General features: G+C 40.6%; 1 protein-coding gene across 2 annotated transcripts in view; it reads left to right on the forward strand.

Moving 5' to 3' along the window:
• Positions 1 to 6979, forward strand: part of LOC143775659 (protein ERGIC-53-like) — a 146061-nt gene extending 139082 nt beyond the window's left edge. For both annotated transcript variants that reach the window (XM_077264048.1, XM_077264049.1), the window contains one exon: positions 6448 to 6979. In XM_077264048.1, the coding sequence (XP_077120163.1) occupies positions 6448 to 6484 (37 nt within the window). In that variant the 3' untranslated portion in view covers positions 6485 to 6979. The remainder of the gene's footprint in view (positions 1 to 6447) is intronic.
• Positions 6980 to 17631: the final 10652 nt, after the last annotated feature.

The following is a 17631-nucleotide window of genomic DNA, read 5'->3' on the forward strand; positions in this document are numbered from 1 at the left end:
GGAAAAGATCCAACGACAGATTCTTGGAGTGATTGCTAATCCAGTTATAACATTGAGGGGAGCAATGTCACTGTTAGGCTCACTCACGTCGTGCATTCCGGCAGTACGATGGGCCCAGTACCACACCAGGGTCCTACAGTGGGAGGTTCTGTACAACACTCGTCGGTTAGAAGGTCACTTGGACAATTCTCTTTCCTTGTCAAATGCCACTATTCAGTCCTTACGTTGGTGGTTACACGCTCCAAACCTTCGTAAGGGGGTACCCTGGATAAACCACATATCGCGAGTATTAACCACAGACGCTAGTCCCACGGGATGGGGGGCGCATATGGGCGAGTTGTGTGTCCAGGGGGTTTGGTCACCCTCCGAACAGAGTTTATCATCTAACCTCAAAGAGTTGTTGGCCGTAGAACGAGCTCTGAGATATTTCCTTATATCCTTACAGGACCATCACGTCAGAATATTCTCAGACAATCAGGTAACGGTAGCTTACGTTAACCACCAAGGGGGAACCCGATCCAGGTCCTTAATGGAGGTATCGGGTCGTATCTTACAGATAGCCGAGAATCATCTACGGTCACTAACATCACTGCACATAAAGGGGAAGCACAACGTTGTAGCCGACTTTCTAAGTCGCAGAAAGCTCGGGCAAGGAGAGTGGGTGCTCAATCAGACCATCTTCGATCACATCACCCATCGTTGGGGATACCCACAAATAGACCTCTTCGCCAACAAAGAAAACAAAAAATGTCGTCTATTTTGTTCCCTAAATCCCAGAGACAATCCGGTGGCGGTGGACGCTCTCCTGATTCCTTGGCACTTCGAAACAGCCTATGCCTTTCCCCCGTTGAACTTGATCCCGATAGTCCTCAGAAAGATTCGGGAGGACAGAGCTCATGTGATTCTGATAGCGCCATTCTGGCCCAAGAGGCCGTGGTTTCCTTGGTTGAGGAAAATGTCCATTTCTCAACCATGGATTCTCCCAGAACTCCCAGACCTCCTCTCACAGGGTCCGATCTTCCATCCACGAGTGGCCAGTTTACATCTGACGGCGTGGGATTTGAAGGGTCATTATTAAGAAAAAAGGGATTTTCTGAGGGACTTATTAATACCCTATTAAAAAGCAGAAAAAACTCAACTACAAATATTTATGTAAGAATCTGGAGAAAATTCCTTTCAGTCTCAGGATCAGTTATCAGTCAGAAAGCTAGTATTCCAAAGATCTTGGAGTTCCTGCAGAAAGGTCTCGAAATGGGGCTAGCTACAAGCACCCTCAGAGTCCAAGTTTCAGCCTTGGGGGCACTGTATAATTGTGGGTTAGCTAAAAATTATTGGATTGCTCGGTTTATTAAAGCGGCCGCTAGATCAAGACCCATCGTTAAGAATAAACTAGCCCCGTGGGACTTAAACTTAGTCCTCTCAGCGTTAACGGAACCCCCCTTTGAGCCTTTAGAATCTGCATCTATAAAGATCCTGTCCTTAAAAACTGCTCTTTTGATTGCTCTTACGTCTGCTAGGAGAGTTAGTGATTTGCAGGCCCTCTCTAGACTAACTCCATATATGCAGATTAGAGATGATAGAGTAGTATTAAGAACTGATCCCCTCTATCTCCCAAAAGTAGCATCTAGGTTCCACAGACTCCAGGAAATAAATCTCCCTACCTTTTGTCCTAATCCTAAAAACCCAAAGGAACTCAAACTCCATACATTAGATGTCAAAAGATGTCTTCTTAAATATATTTCTTTAACAGATTCCTGGAAAAAAGACAATTCCCTGTTCATATCCTATCAGGGAGTCAAAAAAGGGTTTAGAGTGTCCAAAAACACCTTGAGTAGATGGATTAGGGAGGCAATTTCTCTGGCTTATTCAGCAGGTGGCCTAGAAGTCCCGGAAGGCGTAAAGGCTCATTCCACTCGTGCCATGGCATCTTCCTGGGCAGAGAGATCGGAGGTGTCAATTGAGGACATATGTAAGGCGGCCACATGGTCATCTCCGTCTACTTTCTTGAATCACTATAGATTAGATCTTGGTAGCTCCAATGATCTCACATTTGGTAGAAGGGTGCTGGAAGCAGTAATCCCACCCTAATACTCTTTTCTCTGTAATTCTCTCGTTAGTGCTGTCATGACGACTGAATAAATACTCAAGCTACTTACCAGGTAGCGGTGTTTTTCAGGAGTCCATGACAGCACTCCTATATTCCCTCCCTTTCTGCTGGTATGGGTTTCATCACGATAAGTATATTCTAATGTAGGTTAATTTTCTACAAAATTTAGTCACAAGGTGAAATGTGTTAAGATATTTATGTGTTACTAATCAATGGAGGTCCTCTCATGCTCTGTAATCCAACTGATGCGGGAGAGAGGTGCCGCCCTTTTATCTCTGTAGGTTTCCTGTCCCTGAAGGGCGGATCCCCTCTCTCGTTAGTGCTGTCATGGACTCCTGAAAAACACCGCTACCTGGTAAGTAGCTTGAGTATTTTTTAAACATTTATCTACAATAGACAATGACTTCCTAAAATCATTATTGTACTATTATTTTTATTTTCATTTTTTAGTTTGGATATGACTAGAGTAAAGATATGGTGAACTCTTTGCATAATGTTTTGTATCATATTCAGACAAGACATAACACGAATGGTTACAGGATCCACACTCCTGTGGGTTTCGTAGCTTACATTGGCAGCATTTTGTTTAATCACTGTAAGTGGTGATTAAGGTTGGGATAAATACAGGAAGAAATAGATTGGTGAGAAATTTCAGTTTAGCAGGAGCTAAGAATGCTAGGTGTTAGAAATATGTGTAATAGCTAAGTGAGAAAAGGTGACACATGTTCCCATGATGGAAAATCCAAAATATAGAGCTGGAGTCACTAAACTGTGTGACCCCCTTAACCTGTGATGTGAATTGTGTGCAAATTAACTATTAATAAGTACAGCATTACTACCATTATTCAGCCAAAGTAAAATAACAATTTGATGCAAGTAATGTATTTATGGGACTGCAAATGACACAATGTGACAGATGGTCCTGGAATAACAAGTTGAGAAGACATCAAGACTTTTTGAGTGTTAGGAAAATGAAATCGCAGATGTGACTTGATATTTAAGAGCAAAGATTGTCAGGAAGTGATTCATCCATATAGCACCTTTTATCAAATGAGGATCAGGGCAGCCTACACATTTATAGCCTGAATCCATACTAATCTATACATGATCCATACTGATTAATAACCGCACCTAATGTTAGCAGCTACCAAGGGTTTATTCAGATGTGTGGTATTCCCATTCTCCATTCCTCTGAAGAATCCTAAATGAAGAAAGTATTTCCACTGATTAACTGAGTAACATTGATGTGATTTCAATAACCGGAAACCAAGGAGTAAGCCTAAATCTATAGACACCATGGGCCCAATTCATCAGGCAGTTTCCACTAGTTTTCTAGCATAAAATGCTGATGTTTGTAAGTGGAATTAATGGCGCTATGCACTTAGCAGCTTATGGCGTTATATGTTAGTCCTGGCCAGCTCTGCCAATTTTATTTCAAATTTGGTGGGACCTTAGCGATGAGGGTGGATGGTGAAGCACGGCCAACAAATTCATCATAATTTATGCTACTTTTGTGATGTAAATTATAATAGTAATATATTCCAGAGCCTGATTGGAGTACATTTCTTGTGATGGTGATCAGCCGCTAAAAGATGCGTCATACTTGAGCAAAGTAGTACAAAATGCCAGTCTCGATAAATCTAGGATACAAATATCCAAAGAGGACAAAATGTATTTGTCACTCGCTCGTGACATATGTACCTTGGATGCTGTTGTAAAGAGGGACTCCACTTCGCAATAGGCTGACAATGAACTAAGTGCATCCTCCAGCCAGTTCACAGCCACACAACACGTTTTACTACCACCATTCGACATTTTGATAGGTTAGCTAAATGCCTGCAGGCAGTGGTGTAACTAGAGTCCGATGGGCCCTGGTGAAAATTTTGGACCTGGGCTCCCCCTGCGTGTTGGTCACATGTATGGCCTATTGTAGTGTTATAAATCCTATAAAGACATACTTGTTCATCCCCCTTCCATTATCACATAAGATAAAAAGAGAGCAATAAGCTCAACAACTTGTCACAGAAGTATGAAGAGTGTCTGTGAAATTCTCAGTTTTAATGTGGTATCAAGGGTAAGGACAGAAACTTATTTCCTATTTTGCATATAAGGAAAACGGAGAGTTACATCTTGCGCCTTTGTGAATGAAGACGTGACCGGACATGTGCTGCTCTCTATTAATATGGGGATTCCAAACATAGCCAATGTGTCAGCAGCGCACAGCACCGCAGGAAGGAGACATGTACGGCTATTCTACGGGAAGACAACTCTGCCATTGCAGTTTATTTTAATTCTTTTTTATATTATGGGGAATGGTGGTGGCAAGTGTAGTTAGTTAGGTTTCGATAGGAATTTATCTTCAGAAAAAAAAATATATATTATTTTTTCACACTTCTGTTGTTCCTTTCTGGTATTTTCCTTTCTTTCAACAATATTTAAAAACAAAGTTTAGAAATACATCAGTTTTTCACACTGCCCACTCATGATAATGTTTGGCTGACACTTCCTGCTGTGTAGAGATCACTTTTCAGAATTCTTCTCATTATAATCACAGGCAGGATTACAATAAAATATGCCACCCGTATTATGCAGCTAGAGATGGGCAATACTGGATCACACCATACACAATAGGTGATGGTCACAGCGCACCCTCCCTGCACAATGACCTCTGCACAGGTCACACAGCATGCTCACAACACTGAGTTGTTATTTGACTGCAATAATCTTGACTGCTTTTCATAACACAAAGCAGCGGCAAGATGGCAACCCTCTATAGTTAAGTAAAGAAACTGAATGCGAGAAATATTGAGTAGAGAAAATATAAACAGACATGCAAGTATAAATATGAAGTTAATATAAAAATCAATTAATTAAATATATTTATACGTCGGTAAAATACAACGACTGATCCATTTTGTAAATGCATGTTAAATGAAAATGTAATCCATTTGGAGGTATGCAACACGTAGTATATGACTGTATACTATATGGAGCAAATGGCAATATATTATTACAGCAATAACCACACAAATCAGTTGTGCCGCCACTTAGATTTGAACATCACTATAGTTAAAACCCCAAAAATTAATTTTGCCTGTACTTTGTGCAGCAGTATGAAACTATCTGAAAAAAAAAAAAAACGATAGAGCCCCTAGATATTAGTACATGAATATTGATCCTATCATACAAACAGATACCTTTACACCAAAACCACATTACACACAACATTTTGGGTTAATTTGTATTGCGTTAGTTAGTTATGTTGATATTAGTTGTATATGTCATACCAATATGATCAGTAGGGGTCCATTTTTGGGACTCTCACTTATTTTTTTTTAGAAAAAGAGATGCAAATACACCTTAAGATTTTTTCCCCTCATAGTGCCACTCATGGCCACACAATGTGCAGGCTTCCACAACACAGCAAATATTACTGCGAATTGACTGTTTTGTAGTCTCATGAACAGTGGATTGTCATGGAGCATTATGGTGCAGGGAAAATCACTGGAGTAGAGAAAGAGCAATGCTACCTCTTAAATTACTGAATTAATGGAGGGCCCAGCAGTCATGTCTTCCCCAGTCAGTAAGGCCCCTTTCACATTGGTTTCTTGCCCACATCCAGTGGCCCTGTCAGGACTTGTTTCCGAACCCCTCTCCTTCCCCGCAAAGCGGGTTTCGGGTGTATGTGCCGAGAGGGCCATTGACTATAATAGTAGTTGTAGTCGCCGTGTGCTGTGTTTAACATCATTTTCAGGAGCGTACACCTACTGAAGGCCTACACTCAGACAAAGCAGACTGCGTCTGAAAATAAGCCTCCAGGAGGCATATACGCCAAAGAATGATGCACGACGCAGCACTCAGTGACTACGTTGGCACTATAAAAGTCAATGACCCCATCGTTGCATACACCCGAATTCCCTTCTGCGGGGGGGGGGGGGTTGGACACAAGCCCAATGAAGTCACTGAACATGGGCAAGAATGCAGTTTGCAGGCACCATAAGTGATGGCATATCTTATTGTTACTATAGGGGGAAGGAAGAAGTCAGAAGATAGACTGATATAAACATTTGTTTTACACGGGATGTCCCATGTAGAGGATAAGTGTTGTCATTTTTAGAATTCGCATACAAGTGAACTGAGAGAGCTGCTAATGTGCAAAAACCTCCTCACTAAGAGAGTCATGCAACATGGGACCTTTCTTAAGACAGAGGTAGGAGCTGCACCTGTTGGACATGTATCCCGTGGACATACAGTCAATGTCCAAAATGGGAATATGCCCTGAATGTTTATAGATATCCGTTTGGTGGTATGACATTGAGAATTCTTTTTTTCTTCATTAGGAGGCAAACGAAAACAGCCACTAAGAAATTCTACTGAGGATGGAAGCAAAGAAATGCAGCACCTGAACTTGTGCTCCTCGTATGAGGGAAAGTCTTTCCTGTTACAAGACTTCTAGAAGAGAAGAAATCATTTCCAATATCCGTCCCTTGAAAACAGAACATTTTGGAGCTACAAGAAGTGAAAAGACTGACTTCATATCGAAACGGTGTTGTTTTACTACATTTGTATACTGTGCAGATGAAACACCATTGTCTAAAGTGGTGAAAATAGAAACCTGCTTACATGATCCTCTTCTCTTTTATCCATGTAACAAACTATATTTCGAAATAATTTTATGAAATAGAAACTATACGTGATGAAAATACTAAGAGACTTTACATTTGTGTCTGACTCTTCATTCCCACAGTTAATCTTGGTTTGTGGAGAATTGATAATTACTTGTGCTCATAGCATTTTGCATAGGACGTGACTTGTAAAAACCGAGGTTTATGCTCAGATCTGGTTCTCCTCTATCAATAGGAAATAAAGGAAGATAGGACTGAAGTCGGTCACTTTGTAGTTACTTTATTTTATTTTGCGCTGTCTATATGGTACCAACTTATTCTGCAGTGCTGTACAGAGATAATTACTGTGCACCAGACTTATCAAGCATAGATATTTAGTTAACTAGTTACTCTGGATATATCCAAAAACACACACATGCTGTTTCTGCTTCTTTTTCCTTGCTTCTGCTTATGAGTCCCTGCACAAAATTAATAACCGGCTCACACAGGACAAAGATTAAAAGAAAAATAAACAGCCTTACCCACACCAAGTCAGATTATGCCCAATCAGGATGCAGCAGACCCCCTGATAAAGGCAGGGGCAGCACATGTGCAAAATACCAATAGAAAGCCTGGTAATAATCTAATGTTGTAGCGTCATCAATAGGCTGCAAGCCAGACCCTGTGCATCATACGAACCTGTGTGCCTGGCGACCTATGCAAGTCTCATTTGTGGGCATTTTTAATGCTAGGCAACCAAACCCTCCATGAATTAGTAGGATTATGAGTGGTTGTTTCATTAGTATTTTGCACTTGTGTTGCCCTTGTCTTTATCATGGGGGTCTGCTACATCCTGTTAGGGCACTGGTAATCTGATATTGTGTTGGTAAGGCTGTTTCTTTTTCTGTGATTTGTATTTATCCTATAATCCCTTTATTTGATGTCCAAGGTGTTCTTAAGTAGGCAGTTATGCAAGTGGTCAGTTTTGGCATTCTAGGTAAAGCATGTTTTATAATGATAATTATGGTCAAAACATATCTCTTCCCCAAGACATAGCACTTGTGAAAATAAGAACTACTTTTCTAGCAACCATTGGTTGACTCCCCAAAAGTTACATTGGGTGGAGGAAGACCATGTTTTGCTGCATTTGCTCCAAAAAAATGCAGTGATATAATAGTACGTAGTTTCTATAGAAGACCAACACAAACAGGATTGTGGTTGGATAGAAAACCATGTGGGACATTACCACTTTTGTAATTGGATAAGGACTTCCAAATATTGTAATATCACTTCCACTGAGCCTTCATTGACTTCCCTCAGGAGAACGCCATAGCGCCAAAATGAGCGTCAGACATCTGGCAACTTATTCCAGCACGGGTAATTTCACCTTATATTATTTTTACTAGCATTCCCTGGTCTATGCCTTATTATGATGTCTTATTAAGATGCTTTACTGTTGTTTCCATTAGCACTTGTGCCCCTTAGATTAACATATACAGTGCCTTGTGAAAGTATTCGGCCCCCTGGAAGTTTTCAACCTTTTCCCACATATAATGCTTCAAACATAAAGATACCAAATGTAAATTTTTGGTGAAGAATCAACAAGTGGAACACAATTGTGAAGTTGAACGAAATTTATTGGTTATTTTAAATTTTTGTGGAAATTCAAGAACTGAAAAGTGGGGCGTGCAATATTATTCGGCCCCTTTAACTTAATACTTTGTTGCGCCACCTTTTGCTATGATTACAGCTGCAAGTCGCTTGGGGTATGTCTCTATCAGTTTTGTACATCGAGAGACTGAAATTCTTGCCCATTCTTCCTTGGCAAACAGCTCGAGCTCAGTGAGGTTTGATGGGAGATCGTGTGTGAACAGCAGTTTTCAGCTCTTTCCACAGATTCTCGATTGGATTGAGGTCTGGACTTTGACTTGGCCATTCTAACACCTCGATACGTTTATTTGTGAACCATTCCATTGTAGATTTTGCTTTATGTTTGTAATCATTGTCTTGTTGGAAGACAAATCTCCATCCCAGTCTCAGGTCTTCTGCAGACTACAACAGATTTTCTTCAAGAATGGTCCTGTATTTGGCTCCATCCATCTTCCCATCAATTTTAACCATCTTCCCTGTCCTTGCTGAAGAAATGCAGGCCCAAACCATGATGCTGCCACCACCATGTTTGACAGTGGGGATGGTGTGTTCAGGGTGAGGAGCTGTGTTGCCTTTACGCCAAACATATCGTTTGGCATTGTTGCCAAAAAGTTCGGTTTTGGTTTCATCTGATCAGAGCACCTTCTTCCACATGTTTGGTGTGTCTCCCAGGTGGCTTGTTGCAAACTTTAAACAACACTTTTTATGGATATCTTTGAGAAATGGCTTTCTTCTTGCCACTCTTCCATAAAGGCCAGATTTGTGCAGTGTACGACTGATTGTTGTCCTATGGATAGACTGTCCCACCTCAGCTGTAGATCTCTGCAGTTCATCCAGAGTGATCATGAGCCTCTTGGCTGCATCTTTGATCAGTCTTCTCCTTGTTTGAGATGAAAGTTTAGAGAGACTTGGTAGATTTGCAGTGGTATGATACTCCTTCCATTTCAATATAATCGCTTGCACAGTGCTCCTTGGGATGTTTAAAGCTTTGGAAATCACTTTGAATCCAAATCCGGCTTTAAACTTCTCCACAACAGTATTATGGATCTGCCTGTTGTGTTCCTTGGTCTTCATGATGCTCTCTGTGCTTCAAACAGAACCCTGAGACTATCACAGAGCAGGTGCATTTATATGGAGACTTGATTACACACAGGAGGATTATATTTATCATCATTAGGCATTTAGGACAACATTGGATCATTCAGAGGATCCACAATGAACTTCTGGAGTGAGTTTGCTGCACTGAAAGTAAAGGGTCCGAATAATATTGCACGCCCCACTTTTCAGTTTTTGAATTTCCACAAAAATTTAAAATAACCAATAAATTTCGTTCAGCTTTACAATTGTGTTCCACTTGTTGTTGATTCTTCACCAAAAATTTACATTTGGTATCTTTATGTTTGAAGCATGATATGTGGGAAAAGGTTGAAAAGTTCCAGGGGGCCGAATACTTTCGAAGTCACTGTGTACTTGGCTGCATCTTTGATCAGTCTTCTCCTTGTTTGAGATGAAAGTTTAGAGAGACTTGGTAGATTTGCAGTGGTATGATACTCCTTCCATTTCAATATAATCGCTTGCACAGTGCTCCTTGGGATGTTTAAAGCTTTGGAAATCACTTTGAATCCAAATCCGGCTTTAAACTTCTCCACAACAGTATTATGGATCTGCCTGTTGTGTTCCTTGGTCTTCATGATGCTCTCTGTGCTTCAAACAGAACCCTGAGACTATCACAGAGCAGGTGCATTTATATGGAGACTTGATTACACACAGGAGGATTATATTTATCATCATTAGGCATTTAGGACAACATTGGATCATTCAGAGGATCCACAATGAACTTCTGGAGTGAGTTTGCTGCACTGAAAGTAAAGGGTCCGAATAATATTGCACGCCCCACTTTTCAGTTTTTGAATTTCCACAAAAATTTAAAATAACCAATAAATTTCGTTCAGCTTTACAATTGTGTTCCACTTGTTGTTGATTCTTCACCAAAAATTTACATTTGGTATCTTTATGTTTGAAGCATGATATGTGGGAAAAGGTTGAAAAGTTCCAGGGGGCCGAATACTTTCGAAGTCACTGTGTATTATTGACTGCTGTACAACTATTGAGCTGGTGTGGTATTAACCATACTACTGTTGCGTAGTTAGGGTGTACTATCCTACGTATTATATTGCCCCCCATTGCTGATATGTGATGCCACTTTGGCTAAAATGTTTGCATGATTTTATATGATTTTCTCAATATACATGTATTTTTTATGTTCATAATTTTCTCTTTTCTTGGTACTTGTTTTGTAACGGATTAAAGGATTGTGGTGAATAAGAAAATGGGGAACGGGCGGGCCCGTCCATAGCTTCAATGTGTCTTGAGTGTGTCTTGATAATTGTCAATAATTTCCATCTGTTGTCTATTCCATTTGCACAACAGCATGTGAAATTGATTGTCAAACAGTGTTGCTTCCTAAGTGGACAGTTTGATTTCACAGAAATTTGATTTACTTGAAGTTGTATTCTGTTGTTTAAGTGTTCACTTTATTTTTTTTTTTAATTATTGGCAATTATCAAGACATACTCAATAAAGGAGTGGTTCTGCAGGTGGGGACCACAGACCACATCTCAGTACCAATGCTTTCTGGCTGATGTTTTGGTCACTCTACAACCCACACATGTGGCTCAAATAGTGGAGCTCATCCAGGATGGCACATCAATGCGAGCTGTGGCAAGAAGGTTTGCTATGTCTGTCAGCATAGTGTCCAGAGGCTGGAGGCGCTACCAGGAGACAGGCCCATACCCCAGGAGACATGAAGGGGGCCGAAGGAGGGCAAAAACCAAGCAGCAGGACCGATACCTCAGCCTTTGTGCAAGAAGGAACAGGAGGAGCACTGCCAGAGCCCTGCAAAATGACCTCCAGCAGGCCACAAATGTGCATGTGTCTGCACAAATGGTTAATAACCGACTCCATGAGGATGTCTGAGTGCCTGACGTCCACAGATGTAGATTGTGCTCACAGCCCAACACTGTGCAGGACGCTTGGCATTTGCCACAGAACACCAGGATTGGCAAATTCGCCAATGTGCTCTTCACAGATGAAAGCAGGTTCACACTGAACACATGTGATAGATGTGACAGAGTCTGGAGATGCCTTGGAGAGCGATCTGCTGCCTGCAATATCCTTCAGCATGACCGGTTTGGCAGTGGGTCAGTAATGGTGTGGGATGGCATTTCTTTGGAGGGCCGCACAGCCCTCCATGTGCTCTCCAGAGGTAGCCTGACTGCCATTAGGTACCGAGATGAGATCCTCAGACTCCTTGTGAGACCATATGCTGGTGCGGTTGGCCCTAGGTTCCTCCTAATACAGGACAATGCCAGACCTCATGTGGCTGGAGTGTGTCAGCAGTTCCTGCAAGATGAAGACATTGAAGCTATGGACTGGCCCACCCATTCCCCAGACCTGAATCCAGTTGAACACATCTGGGACATCATGTCTCGCACCATCCACCAACGTCACGTTGCACCACAGATTGACCAGGAGTTGGCGGATGCTTTAGTCCAGGTCTGGGAGGAGATCCCTCAGGAAACCATCCGCCGCCTCATCAGGAGCATGCCCAGGCATTGTAGGGAGGTCATACAGGCATGTGGAGGCCACACACACTACTGAGCATCATTTCCTTGTCTTGAGGCATTTCCACTGAAGTTGGATCAGCCTGTAACTTCATTTTCCACTTTGATTTTGAGCATCATTCCAACTCCAGACCTCCGTGGGATATTAGTTGTGATTTACGTTGATTACACAGGTCAACAAAAAAAAAAATTTCTTTCTGGTGTCCAAAATATTTTAATGAATTTGGGGTATTTTTGGGGTGCTGATTCTGAATATGCTATCAGTTTTGCCAGATTGGGTCAAGTTTTTGACATTTTTGGTATCTTATTTATAGCACTTGTTGGTAAATGCGACGCATCATCTCATTAATTTCTTTGGATTAGTACTTGAACTGAGCAGTTCTCAATATAGTTTTGTGTTAATTAGTGTTCTAAAAGTTTGTTCATAGCTTGATTTTTGCACTAACTTTATGTTGTTGTCTGTTTTCCAGTGAAAAGCATGAACTCATCAAGAAGAAGTTGTCTTAACGATCCAGACTCATTCTGTTACATTTGTGGTGAATACACACTGCCAAAACATAGAAGAAACATAACAGACTTCGTAAAAAAAGTGTATTTTGCCTATTTTGGGGTTATGCTTGGGGACCAAGACAAGTTTTGGGCACCACACATAGTGTGCAAAAGCATGTATCGAATTTTTACGAAAATGGAGCAAAGGACAAAGAAAAAGCTTCAAATTTGGTGTTCCAATGGTGTGGAGAGAGCCAAAAAATCATCATGATGACTGTTATTTCTGTGCAGTGCAAGTGCAAGGATTCAATAAGCATAAGAAACGAAAATGGGAGTAACATGGAATCTGCAAGAAGGCCTGTCCCTCATTGTGAAGATGTGCCTGTACCTGTGTTTACCATAAATAACAGTCATCATGATGATTTTTTGGCTCTCTCCACACCATTGGAACACCAAATTTGAAGCTTTTTCTTTGTCCTTTGCTCCATTTTCGTAATAATTCGATACATGCTTTGCACACTGTGTGGTGCCCAAAACTTGTCTTGGTCCCCAAGCATAACCCCAAAATAGGCAAAATACACTTTTTTTACGAAGTCTGTTATGTTTCTTCTATGTTTTGGCAGTGTGTATTCACCACAAATGTAACAGAATGAGTCTGGATCGTTAAGACAACTTCTTCTTGATGAGTTCATGCTTTTCACTGGAAAACAGACAACAACATAAAGTTAGTGCAAAAATCAAGCTATGAACAAACTTTTAGAACACTAATTAACACAAAACTATATTGAGAACTGCTCAGTTCAAGTACTAATCCAAAGAAATTAATGAGATGATGCGTCGCATTTACCAACAAGTGCTATAAATAAGATACCAAAAATCTCAAAAACTTGAGCCAATCTGGCAAAACTGATGACATATTCAGAATCAGCACCCCAAAAATACCCTAAATTCGACGAAATATCTTTGGCACCAAAAATGCTGTTGACCACAGTGTTATTTTTTGGTTTTATTGTTCTCAACACATTCCACTATGTAATGAATAAAGATTCACAACTGGAATATTTCATTCAGTAATATCTAGGATGTGGGATTTTAAGTGCTCGCTTCATTTTTTGAGCAGTGTGTATGTATGTGTATATATATATATATATATATATATATATATATAAAAAAAAGAGAAAAAAAAAACAACCAGCACCCCTAATGTGAACACGTGCAAAGCTGCAAGCTGCATCATATAGACAAAAAAACACAGCAGAACATGTACATGAATCTAGGCCATGTGAAAACACAGACAAATATTCAATATGAATTATACTTCAAAAATATTTTTTTACAAATTTTTTTCAAAAAATTTTTTTCCGTAAAACTTACAGTAATGAAGATTCTTAGCGCATAAATTGGCCAATTCATGTGTGCCCATCAACCACGGCAAGGTGATCTCCCTCTGATGGGTCCTACTCTACCGTACATGCCACTCTTGGGCCACCAGCCTACAACTATAGACAAAACATGTCACTCTGGGCTAAACCTACAATTTATGGGCAGGTAGAGCTGATTACCGCCACCTGCAAGGTCAATGGGAGGAGTGCAAGATCAGTATGGATGCAGCCACATCCAATAACTAAATAGAGAAAAAAAAACAACCAGCACCCCTAATGTGAACACGTGCAAAGCTGCAAGCTGCATCATATAGACAAAAAAACACAGCAGCACATGTACATGAATCTAGGCCATGTGAAAACAGACAAATATTCAATATGAATTATACTTCAAAAATATTTTTTTACAAATTTTTTTCAAAAATTTTTTTTTCATAAAACTTACAGTAATGAAGATTCTTACCGCATAAATTGGACAATTCATGTGTGCCCATCAACCACGGCAAGGTGATCTCCCTCTGATGGGTCCTACTCTACCGTACATGCCACTCTTGGGCCACCAGCCTACAACTATGGACAAAACATGTCACTCTGGGCTAAACCTACAATTTATGGGCAGGTAGAGCTGATTACCGCCACCTGCAAGGTCAATGGGAGGAGTGCAAGATCAGTATGGATGCAGCCACATCCAATAACTAAATAGAGAAAAAAAAACAACCAGCACCCCTAATGTGAACACGTGCAAAGCTGCATCATATAGACAAAAAAACACAGCAGCACATGTACATGAATCTAGGCCACGTGAAAACACAGACAAATATTCAATATGAATTATACTTCAAAAATATTTTTTTACAAATTTTTTTCAAATTTTTTTTTTTCATAAAACTTACAGTAATGAAGATTCTTAGCGCATAAATTGGCCAATTCATGTGTGCCCATCAACCACGGCAAGGTGATCTCCCTCTGATGGGTCCTACTCTACCGTACATGCCACTCTTGGGCCACCAGCCTACAACTATGGACAAAACATGTCACTCTGGGCTAAACCTACAATTTATGGGCAGGTAGAGCTGATTACCGCCACCTGCAAGGTCAATGGGAGGAGTGCAAGATCAGTATGGATGCAGCCACATCCAATAACTAAATAGAGAAAAAAAAACAACCAGCACCCCTAATGTGAACACGTGCAAAGCTGCAAGCTGCATCATATAGACAAAAAAACACAGCAGCACATGTACATGAATCTAGGCCATGTGAAAACACAGACAAATATTCAATATGAATTATACTTCAAAAATATTTTTTTACAAATTTTTTTCAAAACATTTTTTTTCATAAAACTTACAGTAATGAAGATTCTTAGCGCATAAATTGGCCAATTCATGTGTGCCCATCAACCACGGCAAGGTGATCTCCCTCTGATGGCTCCTACTCTACCGTACATGCCACTCTTGGGCCACCAGCCTACAACTATGAACAAAACATGTCACTCTGGGCTTAGGTTTAGCCCAGAGTGACATGTTTTGTCCATAGTTGTAGGCTGGTGGCCCAAGAGTGGCATGTACGGTAGAGTAGGACCCATCAGAGGGAGATCACCTTGCCGTGGTTGATGGGCACCCATGAATTGGCACATTTATGCTCTAAGAATCTTCATTACTGTAAGTTTTCTGAAAAAAAAATTTTTGAAAAAAATTTGTAAAAATTTTTTTTTGAAGTATAATTCATATTGAATATTTGTCTGTGTTTTCACATGGCCTAGATTCATGTACATGTGCTGCTGTGTTTTTTTGTCTATATGAAATGTGGCGCCCCTAGGGGTATTTGCCACAAAAATAGTTATTGACACTAAATACAAATACTAAAATAGCAAGACTGCACTACCATCTCCGGCCAGAAGGGGGAGCTCCAGAGACTCCCCTTGATCTATTCTGGTCTGGGAAAAGGACTGGCAGTTGGGTTGAGGAGCTGAAAGTGAGAGGTCGTATAACTGAACTCCTAACAGCCCTATGACGGATTATAGGCCTGTAATATCCATAGTAGGAAAAGAGGAATAGAGAAAAAGGACATTGTGAGAACCGGGTAGCAATAACCTCTACCCAGAATAGGCGCAGAGACGGATACCGGATCCGTGGCTATATTCATTATACATAATACAGCAACCGAAAGGAAGTGAGGTGATATCAATTTCACTAGGGTAAGACGCAGCAACAGACACAGAGTTCAGCGGTACTCCCAGAGGGGGTAAGCCGACAAAAAAGGACTCGGGTTGTCCGTCGGACCAGAGCACAGAAGAGACAGATTGGGTCGGCAGCCAGTTCACACACAGCAGCAGGGCCATACAGAAACTGCGCATAATAAGAGGTGGAAATCCTGACAGGGTCAAAGTAATTTAAGAGTTCTTATACAGACTCCGGTGACAGTATTGGTTGCAAATCCCTTTTTTGTTGAAGTAAACTGGTTAAACGTTTCAGCGCCTCAGTCTTTCATTTGGACAATAGCCATCGATCTAGGATCGGGGTCATCACAGCTGAGAGGACCTGCTGCTGATCAAGTAAGTGTCTGTTCCTTCATGATACCCCTTACACTGTGCATCGCCTGAGGCCACAGCACCGGGTCAAGCCACTAGTGACATCCCCCTCAAGAGACGGACCTCATTGATCTGGTGCTGGGTACCTCGGTCTCCCAGGCGTCACAGATGCAGCTTGCAGCTTTGCACGTGTTCACATTAGGATTGCTGGTTGTTTTTTTTTCCTCTATTTAGTTATTGGATCACCTTGCCGTGGTTGATGGGCACACATGAATTGGCCAATTTATGCGCTAAGAATCTTCATTACTGTAAGTTTTATGAAAAAAAAATTTTTGAAAAAAATTTGTAAAAAAATATTTTTTAAGTATAATTCATATTGAATATTTGTCTGTGTTTTCACATGGCCTAGATTCATGTACATGTGCTGCTGTGTTTTTTTGTCTATATGATGCAGCTTGCAGCTTTGCACGTGTTCACATTAGGGGTGCTGGTTGTTTTTTTTTCTCTATTTAGTTATTGGATGTGGCTGCATCCATACTGATCTTGCACTCCTCCCATTGACCTTGCAGGTGGCGGTAATCAGCTCTACCTGCCCATAAATTGTAGGTTTAGCCCAGAGTGACATGTTTTGTCCATAGTTGTAGGCTGGTGGCCCAAGAGTGGCATGTACGGTAGAGTAGGACCCATCAGAGGGAGATCACCTTGCCGTGGTTGATGGGCACACATGAATTGGCCAATTTATGCGCTAAGAATCTTCATTACTGTAAGTTTTATGAAAAAAAAAATTTTCAAAAAAATTTGTAAAAAAATATTTTTGAAGTATAATTCATATTGAATATTTGTCTGTGTTTTCACATGGCCTAGATTCATGTACATGTGCTGCTGTGTTTTTTTGTCTATATATATATATATATATATATATATATATATATATATATATATATATACTGAACTGAAATATAAACACGACCCTTTTGTTTTTGCTCCCATTTTCTTGAGCTGAACTCAAATATCTAAAGCTTTTTCTATGTACGCAAAATACCTTTTTCTCACAAATACTGTTCACAAATTTGTCTAAATTGTCTAAATCTGTGTTAATGATCACTTCTCCTTTGCCGGGATAATTCATTCACCTCAAAAGTTTGGCAAATCAAGATGCTGATCAGACAGCATGATTATTGCACAGGTGTGCCTTAGGGTGAAGAGAAAAAGAAAAAGAGAGACATACACGAATCCAGGGATCACC

The sequence above is a fragment of the Ranitomeya variabilis genome, chromosome 5, assembly GCF_051348905.1.
Source record: "Ranitomeya variabilis isolate aRanVar5 chromosome 5, aRanVar5.hap1, whole genome shotgun sequence".
In the NCBI taxonomy this organism is placed as follows: Eukaryota; Metazoa; Chordata; class Amphibia; order Anura; family Dendrobatidae; genus Ranitomeya; species Ranitomeya variabilis.